Source organism: Thamnophis elegans, chromosome 2 (genome assembly GCF_009769535.1).
Source record: "Thamnophis elegans isolate rThaEle1 chromosome 2, rThaEle1.pri, whole genome shotgun sequence".
In the NCBI taxonomy this organism is placed as follows: domain Eukaryota; kingdom Metazoa; phylum Chordata; class Lepidosauria; order Squamata; family Colubridae; genus Thamnophis; species Thamnophis elegans.
The window spans coordinates 99,859,637-99,875,673 of record NC_045542.1 but is presented as its reverse complement, the minus strand read 5'-3'; the positions used below and the strand labels follow the sequence as shown (position 1 = coordinate 99,875,673).

The 16,037-nt window shown below is 44.9% G+C and overlaps 1 protein-coding gene across 2 annotated transcripts in view; it reads left to right on the top strand.

The window, feature by feature from the left end:
• The window catches only part of UBA7 (ubiquitin like modifier activating enzyme 7), a 61,774-nt gene extending 47,006 nt beyond the window's left edge, over positions 1-14,768 (top strand). For both annotated transcript variants that reach the window (XM_032212056.1, XM_032212055.1), the window contains exons 23-25: positions 7,498-7,599; positions 8,865-8,974; positions 12,534-14,768. In XM_032212056.1, coding sequence (XP_032067947.1) covers positions 7,498-7,599; positions 8,865-8,974; positions 12,534-12,684 — 363 coding nt within the window. In that variant the 3' untranslated portion in view covers positions 12,685-14,768. The remainder of the gene's footprint in view (positions 1-7,497; positions 7,600-8,864; positions 8,975-12,533) is intronic.
• The last annotated feature ends 1,269 nt before the right edge of the window (positions 14,769-16,037 follow it).

Sequence of the window (16,037 nt, the reverse complement as noted above, 5' to 3'; positions counted from 1 at the left end):
CAGTGCAGAAGGAGAGGGATGGATAGGTGCCTGAGAGCTGTCAGACACAGGAAATGGTCTTTAACCTGCAGCTGACATTCACAGCTGGGGCTAAGCTGCTCACCAAGCCGCAGTGCCAGCCACTGTGTTTTCTTTTGGCAGAAACCACGGATGCTAGCCCTGAATCTCTCCCCACACCTTCATTTTCTCTCCAGGTACGAGGAAAAGATTCAACAAAGTCAAGGCAAATCCAAGCTGAAATGGTGCTGTGACTGAAAGGGAGCACATGTTAACAGAACCATAAAATCATACAGTTGGAAGAGACCTTGGTGGGGTTCTAGTTCAACATCCTGTCCAAGCCAGAAGTCCTTATACCACCCTAGACATCCCATCCTTATACCATTGTCCAATCTTTGTACTTAGGAGAGTAGTCATAGAAGTCTCACAGACATCTTCAGAACAACCTTAGGATTCAGATGTATCCCCTCTTGCCATCAAAGTGGTGCTTGTGGATAATAATAGTAGAATAAATGACATTGCTATTAAAAAACACCTTCTTGCACTGAAGAAGGTGCAAGTGGGCAAAGGTATAAGCTGTGATGGGAAACTGTTTCATTAAATCAAAACTATCTCTAATATATTGAAAGTATGACACTATCCTACCACTGTCAATGACAGGATCCACCACCAGACAGTTTGTATATGAGGTTCGTTTATTATATCTTTCTGATTTTCTTATCAAGCTGAATTTATTAGAATTTCTACATGATTTTTTCTAAATGCTGACTAGCTTAGATTGAAGATGGAATTGCACATTCAACTTCCTGCCTTCCTTCCTCCTTCTCTCCCTTCCTTCCCTCCTTCCTTCCTTCCCCTTCCTCGCTCTCTCCCTTCCCTCCCTCCTTCCTTCCCCTGCCTCCCTTCCTCCTTCTATCCCTTCCTTCCCTCCCTCCTTCCTTCCCCTTCCTCGCTCTCTCCCTTCCCTCCCTCCTTCCTTCCCCTGCCTTCCTTCCTCCTTCTATCCCTTCCTTCCCTCCCTCCTTCCTTCCTTCCCCTTCCTCGCTCTCTCCCCTCCCTCCTCCCTCCCTCCCTCCCTCCCTCCCTCCCTTCCCTTTCCTCACTCTCTCCCTCCCTTCCTCCCTCCCTCCCTCCCTCCCTCCCTTCCTTCCTTCCTTCCTTCCTATTGAGCGGCCAATTATGCTAGGGCATGACTTCTTCCTGGCAACTCTTTTTAAAGCACTTCGCCATTCTTTTTCTCTTTTTTTCTAGCATGAATGCAGGGGAGGTATATTTATGCTCACCCAGAATACACATGCTGGGACTTTGGGGTTGCCTCTACTGTTGTCACCCCCAGGAAATCGCCTTGGCCCTGTATGGCTGGGGCTGCGACTATTCTTGGCTTCTTTGCAATGGCTCCCTTTTCTAGAGAAAGAAACCAGAGCCAGAATAGGGTGGGGGAGAGTGGAAAGAGCAAGAAGCTAAATTAAGAGCGTCTGTTTGAATAGAGGCCTTTTTGTCTTGAGTTTATGGAGTGAGAGGCTGGGGCTTCCTGCTACACAGGAAGCACAGATTGGAACCAGATTGGTAGGAGAAGGGAGGGCCAGCAGGAAGGGAGGGGGAGCTCCAGCTTTTCAAGGCTTGGGCTGTCAGGCCTCTGTTCCTTCCCTCCTGGTTCAGATCATGCTGCATGGCCCCAGGGCTTGGTTACACCCCCGCCATCTAGCATTGCCAAATGTTGTATATTTTTAAAGGGTATCTCAGATTTCTAAACAGCACAGCTCTGCAAATGGCCCCTGCAATGACCAGAGATTTAATACTTCTGTGGTGAAAGGGGGTGGGGGTGGCCTTGGTAATGAAAGTTTGTGACATTTTGAATTGGAAAAAATCTTCGCTCGGCAGCCATAGTTTATCCAGCTGTGGAAGGATTGTGCCTATACCAAGCAGAGCAGGATACCTCAAGGGACGTAGAGGCTGTGGTGCTCAGGAGGCAGATGGGAAGGCGATGCTTTGAACTGTGCGATTTTGAAGCATTGCATAATTTTCCATAGGATTCGGGGAAGTTTGCCTTCCTTTTTAATTGTCAGTGGTTTTACCGTGGCCACCTCTTCACTTTCTCAAAAACGGATTTGATAGGAAAAAAGAAGATGGAATAGAGAGGCAAACACCTACGATTGCCAGAGTTGGGAGTTTTCTCCCTAGGTCTGTGATGGCGGATCTATGGCACACATGCCACCGGTGGCACACAGAGCCATTTGTTAGGCATGCGAGGTGTTGCCCTGTCAGTTTCAGCACACTTGCGTGCACTGGCCAGCTGATTTCGGCCTTCATTTTCAGCCATTTTTAGACCTCCGTAGGCTTCAGGGAAGCCTCCAGGGGGCGGGGGAGGCCGTTTTCGCCCTCCCCAGGCTCCTAGAAGGCCTCTGGAGCCTGGGGAGAGTGAAAAACGGGTCTATTGCAGGCAGAAAGCGGGGGGTGGGTGGGGGTCACGTACACATGCGCAGGGAGTTGCACGCATAGAATTATGGGTATGGGCACACCTGCATACGACCCCCCCCCTGTGTTCCCCCCGCTTTGGCACATGATGGGAAAAAGGTTAGCCATCACTACCCCAGGTGCACCTCTGGATCTTTGGCATGTAGGAAGCTACCATATACTGAGACCATTGTTCCATCAGGCTCCCTGTTGCTGGGAAGGATGGGCTGCTCTTCCCCTGGATTTGAGAGTGGAATCTTTCTTTAGAGGAGACGGACATTGAATCACATAAAAAAAGTTCCCCTTTGAGGCCCTGTCTCCAAACACTGATAGGTTCAACTGGGATTCTCGTCAGTGTAAAATCTGGTAGAGAATCATGGAAGTTATAGTCAAAGAAGTCTGGAAGACCCTGTGGTGGAAAGGTTTATTGAGCTATGCTACTTCCATGGGATGATTTGCAGTAAAGCTACAAAGGTTCCCGACTGAACTGTTTACCCTCAGAGTAATTAGGATGAGTCCATGATCAGAGGTCTCATTAACCGTTTTCACTACCATCGCTCCCACTCAAGCCGTACACTTGACAGCTGTTGATGGATTTCAAAGTTCTGTTAACAAAGTAGGTCCCACAGACCTGAAATCTTACCACAGCTTTTCTCTGGCACTGCCAACCTATTAGAGAACGGCAACAGAGAAGACAGGGTGGGCAGCCTGCATTAACACCAAAGGGCCATTTAGGAAGATCCATCTTGCTTCTTTTTCAGGCGTGAATAAACCCCCGGAGTTCCTGATTTTATTCGTGATGTCCGCTATGTGAAATTGGAGTGAAAAGGGAGGAAATGGGGGAGAGGAGGGCCCAGAGGGGGGAAAGGAGCAGCAGCATCAGGAGATGGGAAGGGGGATAGATTTGCAAAAGGAATGGAGAGCTGAACTGAATCCAAGAACTTGTGGAGTTGGTTAAGCCGCATATGGGAGTCATTAGTTAGCAAGGGCTGGTGATTGGGGGAAGGCAGATCTTATCCTGGCGCCAAAGGATCCCCCTCCCAGATTCATTGGAAATTTGTTTCTCATGTGAGAGCAGATTTTGGGATGGGGATGGGCTAGGAAACAACATTTCAGAGAACTGGGGAAATCAGAAAGAACAGTGCTGTGGCGTGGGAATCGAGAGTTTTGGGAGCAATGGTTAGCTTGGAGCCTCAATATTCTTTCTTCCTATCCCCACATAATCCACTCACACTCCCGTCATCACCTTGTAACCCTGGCTTTGAAGAGTGATCTTTTGACAGGAACAAAAAAAAAATCCCCCAAAGTCCTTCCTATGGATGGGACTGTTCAATTTCCACTGTCCCTGCTGTCTGTGGCTAATCCCTTGGCTGTAGAAATATAGAAGCAGAAAAAGAAGAAGAGGAAGAGATGAACAGGAGGTGCAAAGGTTTCCCCAGCAAGTGTGAGTGAGAGGCCAAGTGGCCATATGGCACCTAGGAAAGAGGAGAACCTGTTCTTGTTACTAGCAACGTAAAGCAGCAAATGGAATAGGCCATATGGCCCCAAATGGCAGGATAAGCTTAATTAGCCTCATATGCATTTAAGGATTATTTCCTACATTTTGGGGACTCTGTTGTGTAATAATCTAAGTTGCATGATGGTTTTTTTCATTTACAACTCCCAGTGTAAATGAAAATGTAAATGGTGCTGTGCATCTTGAGTTCCCTTTCCCATTCCTTGCTTCTATGTGGGTTTTAAATAAAATAGGTAAGTGTTTGTACCTATTTGAATAGGTAAGTGTTCTTACCTATTCAAATTGTAAATCCAGGAACCGTTGCTAAGACAGTTCAGTTACTAGTGAAATACATAGATGGAAGAGGGATGATTCTTCTGAAAGGAATTCCTGTCTGTCAACTATATATTCGTATCCCCTGTTCTGTGTGGACAGAAGTGCTCCGACCACCGGTTCAAATTGGTCTCAGAATGTGTGTGTGTGTGTGTGCAAGCATATGCATAGAGAAAGCGGTTTTAGATTCGATGGATGTATGGAAGATGGGAAGTTATGGCAGTGCTTGATCTAGTCAAGGAGGAAACGTGGGGGCCATGACTGTGCAGGACTTTTAAAAAGCTCAAGTTCACAAACACAACAAGGTCAACTATATGCCTTCCACCTGAAGATCCTGCAGAGCTGGCTCTGTTTCGACTGCTTCCTGCACCAAATCACCTTTGCAAGCAGCCCAGTGGATCACTTGTGGAGACAATTCAGTTTCCCCCATTTCGTACTTTCGCTATTGGGGAAAAGAACAGGGATATGAAAGGAGACCCCAAATAGGCATCCCCAAGGCAACGGTGATGTCGCTGATTGATCCTTTCACCATGGAAGAGCTTCAGTGCTTCCAAAATGGAAGTATAGTATAAGGGGCAGGGAATGGAGTATCCAAAGTGATCTGTTTTAATGTTTACAGAAATGGGCTTGCTTTGGCTGCTATGTGCTTTCTAGTGGGAAGATGCAGGATAATGGCTTTAGCATACATACTATATGGATGATCTGTTGGAACATGTAAAAATGGCTTTCGGCTGCCCCCCCCCCCCCTTGTGTACCAGAGTACTTCAAAGTGTTCTAGGAAGTCTTACAACATTGCAGGATGAGTCTTGGATTTTAGTCCTCCTGCTCCACCTGAAATCATCCAACCTGAAAAAAGAAGGCTACAGTAAGACCCAGTTCTTGGAAGCAATCCTCGTCCTTACCCATGTCTTACATTACTTCGTGACATTATATTAATATGCCATCTGCTTTCTTACCTGTATATTATAATCCAAAATCACCTGGAAATCATGGCACCTCGTACAGGAAACTTTTTAAGGCCTTCTCAGACCTTTTGTGCATTGAAGCTACATTACCCCATCCTACTGAGAGTTGATTGAACTGAGGAATGGGATATAGTTTTTTTAGGTAGTCACAATGAAGAAGGGACCTCTTTCATTAGAGCTCTAAGCAGGAATCTAGTAGGTCATCTCTAGGGCTTTGGTAGATGCCGATGCAGTAGTCCTTAACTTATGACCACAATTGAGTCCTACATGCTTGTTGTTAAGTGAGACGTTTAAGTGAACTTTGCTCCATTTTACGACTTTTCTTCTCACAGTTGTTAAGTGAATCGGCGCAGTTGATAAATTGGTAACATGGTTGTTAAGTGAGTGGCTTTCCCATTGCTTTTGCTTGTCAAAATAATTCAAAAGGTGATCGATCGCATGACCTCGGGACACGGCAACGGTCACAAGTCAGTTGCCAAGCATTGAATGTTGATCACATGGTTATGGGATATGACAGAGATCATAAGTGCAAAAAATGGTCCTAAGTCACTTTTTTTTCAGTGCCATTGTAACTTTGAAAGGTCACTAAATGAACTGTTATAAGTCGAGGACTAGCTGCACTCTTGGATTTAGATAGGGAAGGTGGAATTGTCCAATTGTCCTGCTATTTCGAAAAACAAAGAGGATTTCCTTAGGAGGCTTAGAGAAATGATGCAGTCCAAGCCAGCTCCTCCCTAACTGACCAGTCAGCTAGTCCAGGACAGTGTCCCTTTGTGCCTCCTGACCCCCCAAATGTCCCTCCAGTCAGGGCACTTCCTACTATGAACTAATAATCAGCTCCAATGGCTCCCTTGTTACTGGATGGGGTGTTTCTTGCCTGTTTTGCCTAGGGCCAACAATGCAAAGAGCAAAGGGGTTGACAAGTTTTGGGGCCTCTTATGAAGAAAAGGATAATTGTATGTTGTCAGGACATCCATTCAATGTGTCTTTGTGTGATAGAAAGCTATAGAACATGAACAAGTAAAAGAGGACGCTGTAGGGTCCCCTCTCTACTCTCTGCATCCAGTTTGTGTTTCCAGAGATGAGAAGACAGACTGGAATGAACCAGATTATCCAGCGTTGGATTCCCATGGGAGATGCAAGAGGAATGACTTCCTCTGCTCTACATTATGGCATTTCTCTCCCCCCCACCCCTGGTTTTAAATACATTAAGCTGTCTTTTCAGGAGGAGGACTGGTTTTCATTGGAAGCCTGCCATTTTTGTTTATCAGAATTCTGTTCTGCCTTTCCTCGAAGACTCTCAGATCTGTGTGTTTTAGTCTTATGATAACCTTGCGAGGTAACTGAGGGAGTTGAAAGGAAAATGACCTTCTTGGTCACTCTAATTCTGGCTTTCCTTATCCCTATCAAATGCTCTCAATTACAGCATCACAGTGGCTTTTGGGGTGGCAATGATTAATTTTCCTTGCGGTTTGAAATGCTGGGTCTGATTAGAATTAGTCAAGTTATTATCTTTTATTTGTATTGGTTTTTCTGATGTTCCCCTTGGTTAAAGAGCCGCTGTTTGATACCTAAAACCTCTTCTGTTCACCTCTTAACCTTGTTTTTGATAAGATGTGCAGTCTGAATTTCTAAGGTCCTTGGCTATAAGAGTCTCTCCCAACAGCTATTTTTGTTATTAACATCTCACTAGAAAATGAGCAATGGATCTTGAACTAGACATAATGATCATCATTTTATGAAAAAAAACTCCTCGGTATCCTCTTGTTTTACTAAAATGATCCAACTGGTTTGGTGACTACTTGGGGCTAACATTTGGGATCGCTGAATTTACCAATCTACCAGTAAGGTTCCTTCAAGCTGCAATGTGAAATATATTCACTTAGCACTAAGTCCCCCCATTTCAATGGATCTTATGCCCTAGAAAATATAGTTGGGCTTATAACTTTGGTTATAATTATGTCCACGGGGGATATACTTCCAAATGAATCTAAGGCTTGACCCATTCTGTTCTTTAAGAAATGGCTTTTCTGAAAGCTGCCTGTTGCAATTTTCTTGAAGTGTACCAGCTGGGGTAGGATTGTTCACGCAGATCTTTAAAAAAAAAAGATCCCCGTGCTACTGATAAAGTAGACTTCACAAATGCTTATACTGTAATAAATGTCTAGCTTTAAAGCGCCCTGAGACTCTTTGTTGTGGTAGGTTGCAAAAAGACTCAACTTGCTATTTCTCTGGAAATTTCTTTTTCCCCAGTATCAGAAGAAGACATGGAGCTGCTGGGACAGAATTACCATGCCAGGTTTAAATTCCAAAGGAGAAGTTGTTACCTTGAGAGAGATATGTGATCACATCCAGGTAAAGGCAGTTGTTCCAATTTCAGGAACAAATTCTGGCAAGTGCCCAGGGGCATATCTTGGGGTGTTCGGCCCTACCTCTGCTACTTCTTGTAGTAAGAGTGTTCTCCTTTTCCTTCCTTAGCAGGCAGGGTTGCCTTTTCTGTGCAAAGGAAGAGGTATCTGGGCATAGCTCCCTAAATGTGTACATTTGGCTTTCCAGTGTTACAGCCAAGCTCATTTGTGAACAAACATAAAGATGATTTTCATCCAGTATTTCACAGACAGAGACCTTATCCTTATGGGATGTCCCCATTCTATCCCAGTGCCATTTTCTTGATTAGCCAATGTTGTATTAAATATACTTCCTATTCCCTCATGTCTTGCAACCTGGTTGTCCCAACTCATTCATATTGCTTGTTTAATCCTTCTTTGTTGTTGCTCATTTTCATTCCCATAATTGGATGTCCTATATTGTACACAACTGTCCCTCATTGCAGTCTTCCAGCTCAGCCTTCTCAAACTTGGTTACTCTCCAGATCAGAGGTAGAATTCAACAGGTTCTGACCAGTTCTGGAGAACTGGTAGTGGAGATTTTGAGTAGTTTGAAGAACCGGTAAATACCACCTCTGACTGGCCCCACCCCCATCTATTCTCTGCCTCCTGAGTATAGCAGTAATAGCAATAGCAGTAGACTTATATACCGCTTCATAGGGCTTTCAGCCCTCTCTAAGCGGTTTACAGAGAGTCAGCATATTGCCCCCAACAATCTGGGTCCTCATTTTACCCACCTCGGAAGGATGGAAGGCTGAGTCAACCCTGAGCTGGTGAGATTTGAACCGCTGAATTGCTGATCTAGCAGTAGCCTGCAGTGCTGCATTTAACCACTGCGCCACCTCGGCTCATCAGTCCCAGCTGATTGGGAGGAAATGGGGATTTTGCAGTAACCTTCCCCTGCCATACCCACCAGGCCATGCCCACAGAACTGGTAGTAAAAAATTTTGAATCCCACCACTGCTCCAGATCGATGTTCTGTGATTCCCCAAGAGATAGCTAGGTTAATTTTTCATTACGTACAAAGTACAAGAACATGTGGCATTTTGAAGAGTAGTCCACTCTTAGGTAAGAGTTGGAGATTATGAAGTTTTCAAACCTATTTGCAGGCCACCACGTTAAGGAAGACTATTCTAGATCTTTTCTGTGTTCTTGTGAGTTGTTCCAACTTTATTTTGGTCTTCAATTAAAGGATTTTAAAGTGATATTGATTGTGTTGACTGTTTTTCATAGACGGAGCATGACCTTGTGCCTCAGAGGTTGCTATTTTGGAAAGGATCCAAAATAGTATTCCTTATCTATGATAAGGAAGCTGCAATCAAAGAGCAACATCTTCCTTTAAGGTAGGAATTTAACTGAGATATATAATTAAAAATTGAATAATAACTTGCAGTCTGAGTGCTACATGTTGTCCCTAACCCCCTTTTTTGTAGCCTCCGGTCCTCCCTTTCTCCATACTGCCTAATTTTAGATTCCCAACACATACAGTAATAACTTGGTTGAAATGTAATAGGCTTAATATCATTAGTTAAAGCCATTTCTCAGACTTCTCTTATTCGCTGTGTATCAACAACCAATCCACTGGAGATTTGGGCCCTTAAAAGCCTGTTATGTGGGCTCTGTGGCTTTAAACCTTTTTTTAATGGATCATGATCAAAGATGAGAGTCTTGAGATTGTCTCCCTGCATGAACAACATTTCAGAAGGCATCCTATGATCCATAGAGAGATATTGTAGAACCCTCATCATCATAGCTTCAGTCTCTGGTCCCGAGAGCAGAGCCATTGGTGGGGCTCTAGCTAACCAAAGCAGGGAAAGCTCTTAGGAATTGAACTAACAGAAAAGACCCCTCCTAAAGAAGCCATCTCTGGATCCAGCTGTTCTTAATAACTATCGCCCAGTCTCCAACCTTCCCTTCCTTGGGAAGGTTGTTGAGAAGGTGGTGGCCTTCCAGCTCCAACGGTCCTTGGAGGAAGCAAACTATCTCGACCCCTTCCAGTCAGGCTTCAGACCCGGTTACAGCACAGAAACCGCTTTGGTCGCATTGACCGATGATCTCTGGAGAGCCAGAGATGGAGGACATTCCTCCATCCTGGTCCTCCTTGACCTCTCAGTGGCTTTCGATACCATCGACCATGGTATCCTTCTGCGATGACTGCGGGAGGTGGGAGTGGGAGGCACCGTGTTGCGGTGGTTCTCCTCCTACCTCTCGGACAGGTCGCAGTCGGTGTTAGTGGGGGGGCAGAGATCGTCCCCTAGGCCCCTAACATATGGGGTGCCTCAGGGCTCGGTCTTATCCCCCCTACTATTCAACATCTACATGAAACCGCTGGGAGAGATCATCCGCAGGCACGGGATCAGATACCATCAATATGCGGACGATACCCAGTTGTATCTGTCCGCCCCGTGCCAACTCAATGAAGCGGCAGACGTGATGAACCAAGGCCTTGAGGCCGTTATGGACTGGATGAGGGTTAACAAGCTTGTGCTCAACCCGGAAAAGACCGAGTGGCTGTTGTGCTTCCCTCCCAAAGATTCGACCAATATTCCATCACTCAGGCTGGGGGGTCAAATTCTATACCCCTCAGAGAGGGTTCGCAACTTGGGAGTCCTCCTGGATCCACAGCTATCCTTTGACCACCACCTGACGGCTGTGACCAGGGGGGCATTCGCCCAGGTTCGCCTGGTGCGCCAGTTGCGACCCTACCTGAATCGGGAGGCTCTCACAACAGTCACTCGGGCCCTTGTGACCTCTAGGCTGGAATACTGCAATGTGGTCTACATGGGGCTGCCCTTGAAGAGCATCCGGCGACTTCAGCTAGTGCAGAACGCGGCCGCGCGAGCGATTGTGGGTGCACCTCGGTTCACCCACATAACACCTATCCTCCGCGAGCTACGCTGGCTACCTGTCGATCTCCGGATGCGCTTCAAGGTGCTATTAGTCACCCATAAAGCCCTGCATGGTAGTGGATCTGGATACTTGAGAGACCGCCTTCTGCCAATTACCTCCCTGCGACCAATTAGATCTCATAGATTGGGCCTCCTCCGTATTCCATCGGCCAGCCAGTGCCGGCTGGCAACTACAAGGAGGAGAGCCTTCTCAGTAGTAGCCCCGACCCTTTGGAACGAGCTCCCCGTGGAGATTCGTACCCTCTCCACCGTCCAGGCCTTCCGCACAGCCCTTAAGAACTGGCTAGCCCGTCAGGCCTGGGGACAAGGATAGCCGCCCCTCCCGAATGATGAATGTATGTTGCTTATTACTTTTATTATATGTGTCTACGTCATTGTTTGTATTCCCCCTTCCTGATTTTATGTGAGCCGCCCTGAGTCCCCTCAGGGAAAAGGGCAGCCTACAAATGTTAATAAACATCTAAACATCTAAACTTCCCATTTGGAGGCCCATTTATAAAAGCTGCACCCAGCTTTAAATTCTAGATTCCATTCCCTGTTTTCCAGTATATATATTTGTGTGTGTGTATGTGTGGTGTGTGTGTGTGTGTGTAAACACACGTGAGGCTGCCTTTCAGTCCTAAAAAAAAGGCTTGTATGACAATTTAGTTATTAAAAATGCTATGTAAAAACGAAACAAGTTCAATCTCAGTTTAATATGAAACATGAAACAAGATTCCCAGGCTATCAGAGTCTCTTTCCATTAATCCTACTGGTGCCCCAGCAAAAAAGAGGCCTGGTTAGACAATATCTAGGAATCCTTCCATCTTCCTTCCTTCTGTGAATGCTGAGGTTGAATATTTGCTCTCTATGGGCCTCTGCTTGCCCGTTTTGTTGGCTGGAGAACAGCCCACTGTCCAGCTATGCTTAGGAAGCCGGTCGACAGAGGGATCCTCCGGAGCGAAGGATATGCAGGCCGTGGCTACCCCATTGCAGGGCCCCTACAAGTACAGCCTGGGTCCTGTATCTGCAGCAGCTGCAAAGCCTCTAATGTCCCGTCCCTTCATGCCGGGTAAACATCCTGCTGTCAGCACCTCCTCCTCAACTTCCTGGGGCAGACAAAACTCATCCCAGCCTCAAGCAGGCCCTTCTGGGCTTCTGCCAACCAGAGGCAACTGTAGTCCCTTGCTCTATAATCTTCCCAGACTCCCTGGCAGCTCTCCTGCTTTCAGCACACTCACTCTCCTTCTGTCCACACACCCCTGTGCAAAACCAGTCCGTAGATTCTCCCAGGCAGAAGCTCTCACTCTGCCTCCTTCCCAAGGAAAGAGCAAAACGCCCGCCTTGCTTTCTGCTCCAGAGGGCTGAGGTTACCAGGCAGAGAGCCTGTGTCTGCTTTGAGAACTTCAGCTGGCCTCTGGCCAAGGTAGGGGATCCTGGGAGTGGTTCCCCGTCGATGCTCCAGTATAAAAGCTTGGGGAGGGAAGAGGGTATGGTGTTCCCACACCTCTGCTGATGGAAGCTAACATAATTTTAGTCCCTAATTCTAGAGCACCGTTCAGGCCATGCTTTGGGAACAAATGCAATCAGGAAAAGGAAGCGCGCTTCACATCTGGCTAATTGGGATGCATCACATATTCCAACAATCACTTGCTAAGTAAAAATAGAGAGAGAAGCTGCCTTTATTTCCTGCTTGCGGCTTTCTCAAATGCATTCTGTTGACTACTGTAGGTGAAGCGGAATATTAGACCGAGATAATGATGAATTAAGAAACTTTGATGCATCCCAGGCTTACGCCAAAAGCAACCCATGAAATTGAATCCCTATGTAGCACCAGGTATTTCCCACCACAGCTCTGACCACACTTCCCATACTGATTCCACCATGCAGTTATGACAAACAGATGCTTTATGTTTTCACTACATCAAGTGACAAAGGCCGCCCGTGCTTTCTGACTGCTCAGGCCTTCCTCTGGCACCATATTCATTTTTGTTTTTGTTTTTTACTGTCACAGCCTGACGGAATTGATTCATGAAATCACTGGAGAGCCAGTCCCCAAGGAGTGCCGTCTCTTGGTATTGACAATTGATTGTGAAAATGAAGAATTCGATGAAAATGTACCACCTGTTCATATCATGCTTCAACCAGCCAGTAATCAAAAATAAATAAATTGTGTTAACAGATTTCTAAAGGAAGCAATCTCGTTAAATCAGAGAAGCACTGAAAGTGACTGCTCTAAACACAAATTACTGCAAGAATGTGTTTTGATGAAGGCGATATGTCTTCTCCAGTGCATCAGCTTAAATTTGCCTGCAGGAGTTATCCTACCCCTGAGGGCCATGAACAGATAATTTGTTGGAAATGACTATGAAGTGCAATCTACAGAACTTCTTTTGTCATATCCTGAATCTCACTTCTCATTATGTTCCTATATCACATCAGTTGGGTGTGTGGCAACATTACATTAGCCTGCTCTGCTTTGTCAGAAAGTTTATTGAACTGGCACCCTCCTATGATTTTTATAGGCACACTGCAAATGTGGGTAGGAATTAGGCTTGTGGTAGTTGGACAGCTGGAAGGCCCCAAGCTAGGAACATCTGCCTTAAAGGATGGGATATTTTCATTATCTCAGCACTGAAAGACCTAATCTCCAATGTTCAACTAGTATCTCCAATTAGATGAGACAGCTCGAGAGACACGCTAGGAGAGGTTTTGGAAAGCCAGTTGCAATTAGAGCAGACAACGTTGGGCTAGATGTAGCAGTAATCAACCAGAGTACCTTCAAACTTTCAGCTGTCTCTGTATTTTGAATAAGTGCAGTGGGAAGACAGACATTGGAGTACTGTGATATATGTGAGAGGCACTAAGTTGTGCTGTAGTTGAGGGCAAAATCTGGAGTATAAATGCCTTGATTGTTGATTGGGCAGCATGTCGCAAACCATTATCTTTTTCCTTAGCGTAAAATGAGATTATCATGGAGATGAATGAGACTTTGTAAGTCATTCATTATGCACGCAGAAAGGGAGATCAGAAGCTGCCTTCATACAAGGGCTTCATCTAGCTCACTACCATCTCCGTATTTAACCATTATGGATGGAGTTCTTTTAAGCCTCATGTGCCGAAACCAAGGACTGAATGGGCATCTTGCATTTGAAATATGTGCTCTCCCAACGTAGCCTACTCTTGGTTACACGTTGTTACCAATGGAATTGATAGTGCCCATGGCTCTTCAGGATAAACCACAACCTCCCTGAGTGTTGGCCACCCAGACCCTTCATGAAGGAGAGCTCTTGGCTCCCACTATTGTAGACAGATCCAGAAGAAACTTACGTATTTGTAAGCAAATTGCTTTGCCATATTGTCCACCTATTAGTTTTAGTTGTTCTGTCCACTCAGGTCCATCTTTGTTGTGACAGCTCTATAGATACCGGTAGTCCTTGACTTATGACTGTAGTGGAGTCTGCCCATTATAGTCATAAGTCATGATGGTCGTAAAGCAGGTTATCACGTGACCAACCTAACCAACCAAAGATGCAAGCTATTTTTTGCAGCGATTCAATGCAGCTATTATTCACTATGGAGTATTTTGGCCAAAAACCAGAAGTAAACGTTGGTTTTCAGCAAAAATATAAATTGTGGCCACATGACTGCAGGATGCTGCAAATGGTCATCAATGAAGGTCAGTTGCCGAGGTCTCAAAATTCAATCACATGACTATAGGAGGGGGCCACCATTGTAACTTTGGAACTGAATTACAAGTACCTTTAGTCTTGTAATGTTGAATGGTCCCTAAGTGAACAGTTATAAATTGAGAACTAGCTTATTTGTAAATTGCTACCTTGTAAATTCTATCGTCTTCTTTTTGCCCCAGCTACTGAAATATCCAGCTTTTTGAACTTGGTTTCTCACAACATTTGATTTCCCTTCTGATAAGAAAGATAAGAGTGTGGGTGCCTATAGTGTTAAACCTTGTTAAGAACAACTTGGCTGACAATTCCGTGTTTGTGGTTTGATTTTTTAAGAAAAGAGTGTGAGAACTTCACTCCTGTGAAACTTCTAAAGCAACACTAGGAATAACATCTGATGAAGATAACTGAGTGGCTTTCCTTCCTTTCTAATTTAAATCAAATGCTTTAGATTAGGTTCATTCTGCACTTTATGGCAAATTGCCCTGTGACAAATTGCATATTCTGTTTACAGTAAACTGCTAGCAACACATTAAAGTAATGAGACAGAGTTGATGATGAAATTATGCCTCGCTCATTCCGCAAAAGCCCTACTCTGAATAAAACTGCCTTTGAATCCCAGGCTGGGCAGAGAATTCCTCTGCTCTTCCAGCCTTTTTTCCTGTTCCCTTCACACTGACTAAGCCAGTTTCATTATATTCACAGGATTGAAGACACTGGAAGTATTCACACAACATGCTAATACAGTTTTCTAATTACAAACAGGTTACATTTCAAGACACTTTGTAAATCCATCCAGATTTTTTTTTTTAAAAACCCACACAGTACATTTTCTACCAGGTATAACTGGCACTTACATTTAATTCCAGACATTGTAATTCATAGTTACTACAGAAAATAAAACATAAACACAAACTAACCACCATAAGATCAGCAAACAAACAGAATGAGATAGCATCCAAAATGGTGTACCTCAGCCTTCCTATGTGCAACAGTGCCGTGAAGCGCACGTATGTGACACACTGTAAACAAACACTTTGCCTTCTCTCACCTGGGATTTTCTAGTTAGAGATGTGAATAGGTTTGTTTTAGTGGTGGGATACAAAAATTTTACTTCTGGTTCTGTGGGCATGGCAGAGGAAGGACACTGCAAAATCTCCATTCCCTCCTGATCAGCTGGAACTCGGGAGGCAGAGAATAGATGGGGGTGGGGCCAGTCAGAGGTGGTATTTACCGGTTCTCTGAACTACTCAAAATTTCCACTACTGGTTCTCCAAAACTGGTCAGAACCTGCTGAATACCCACCTCTGGTTTGTTTGTATCGAAGTTTGTAACTTGAAAACTTCAGAAATACAGGTAGCCCTTGACTTATGAATACAATTGAGCCCAAATTTTCTGTTGCTAAATCAGACGATTGTTACATACTTGACTTTTGCCCCATTTTACGACTTTTCTTGCCATAGTTGTTAAGTGAATCATTGCAGTTGTTAAGTTGGTAGTTAGGTCACTGCAACTGTCATAAATATGAGTCAGTTGCTAACTGGCTGAATTTTGATCACATGACTGGGGATGCTGCAACAGTCGTAAGAGTGAAAAACAGATCAGTTTTTGTAACTTTGATCAGTCACTAAATGAACTGTTCTTAAATCGAGGATTACCTGTACTGTCTTTATTCATTTTAACCTTGTTTGTTTTGCTTCTTTATTTACACCAAGTGTTTTTTTGTAAACCTAACATTCTTGGTAGGTGACATGGTGGCTCAGTGGCTAAGACGCTGAGCTTGTCAATCAGAAAGGTCGGCAGTTCGAATCCCCAGCACCACATAACAGTGA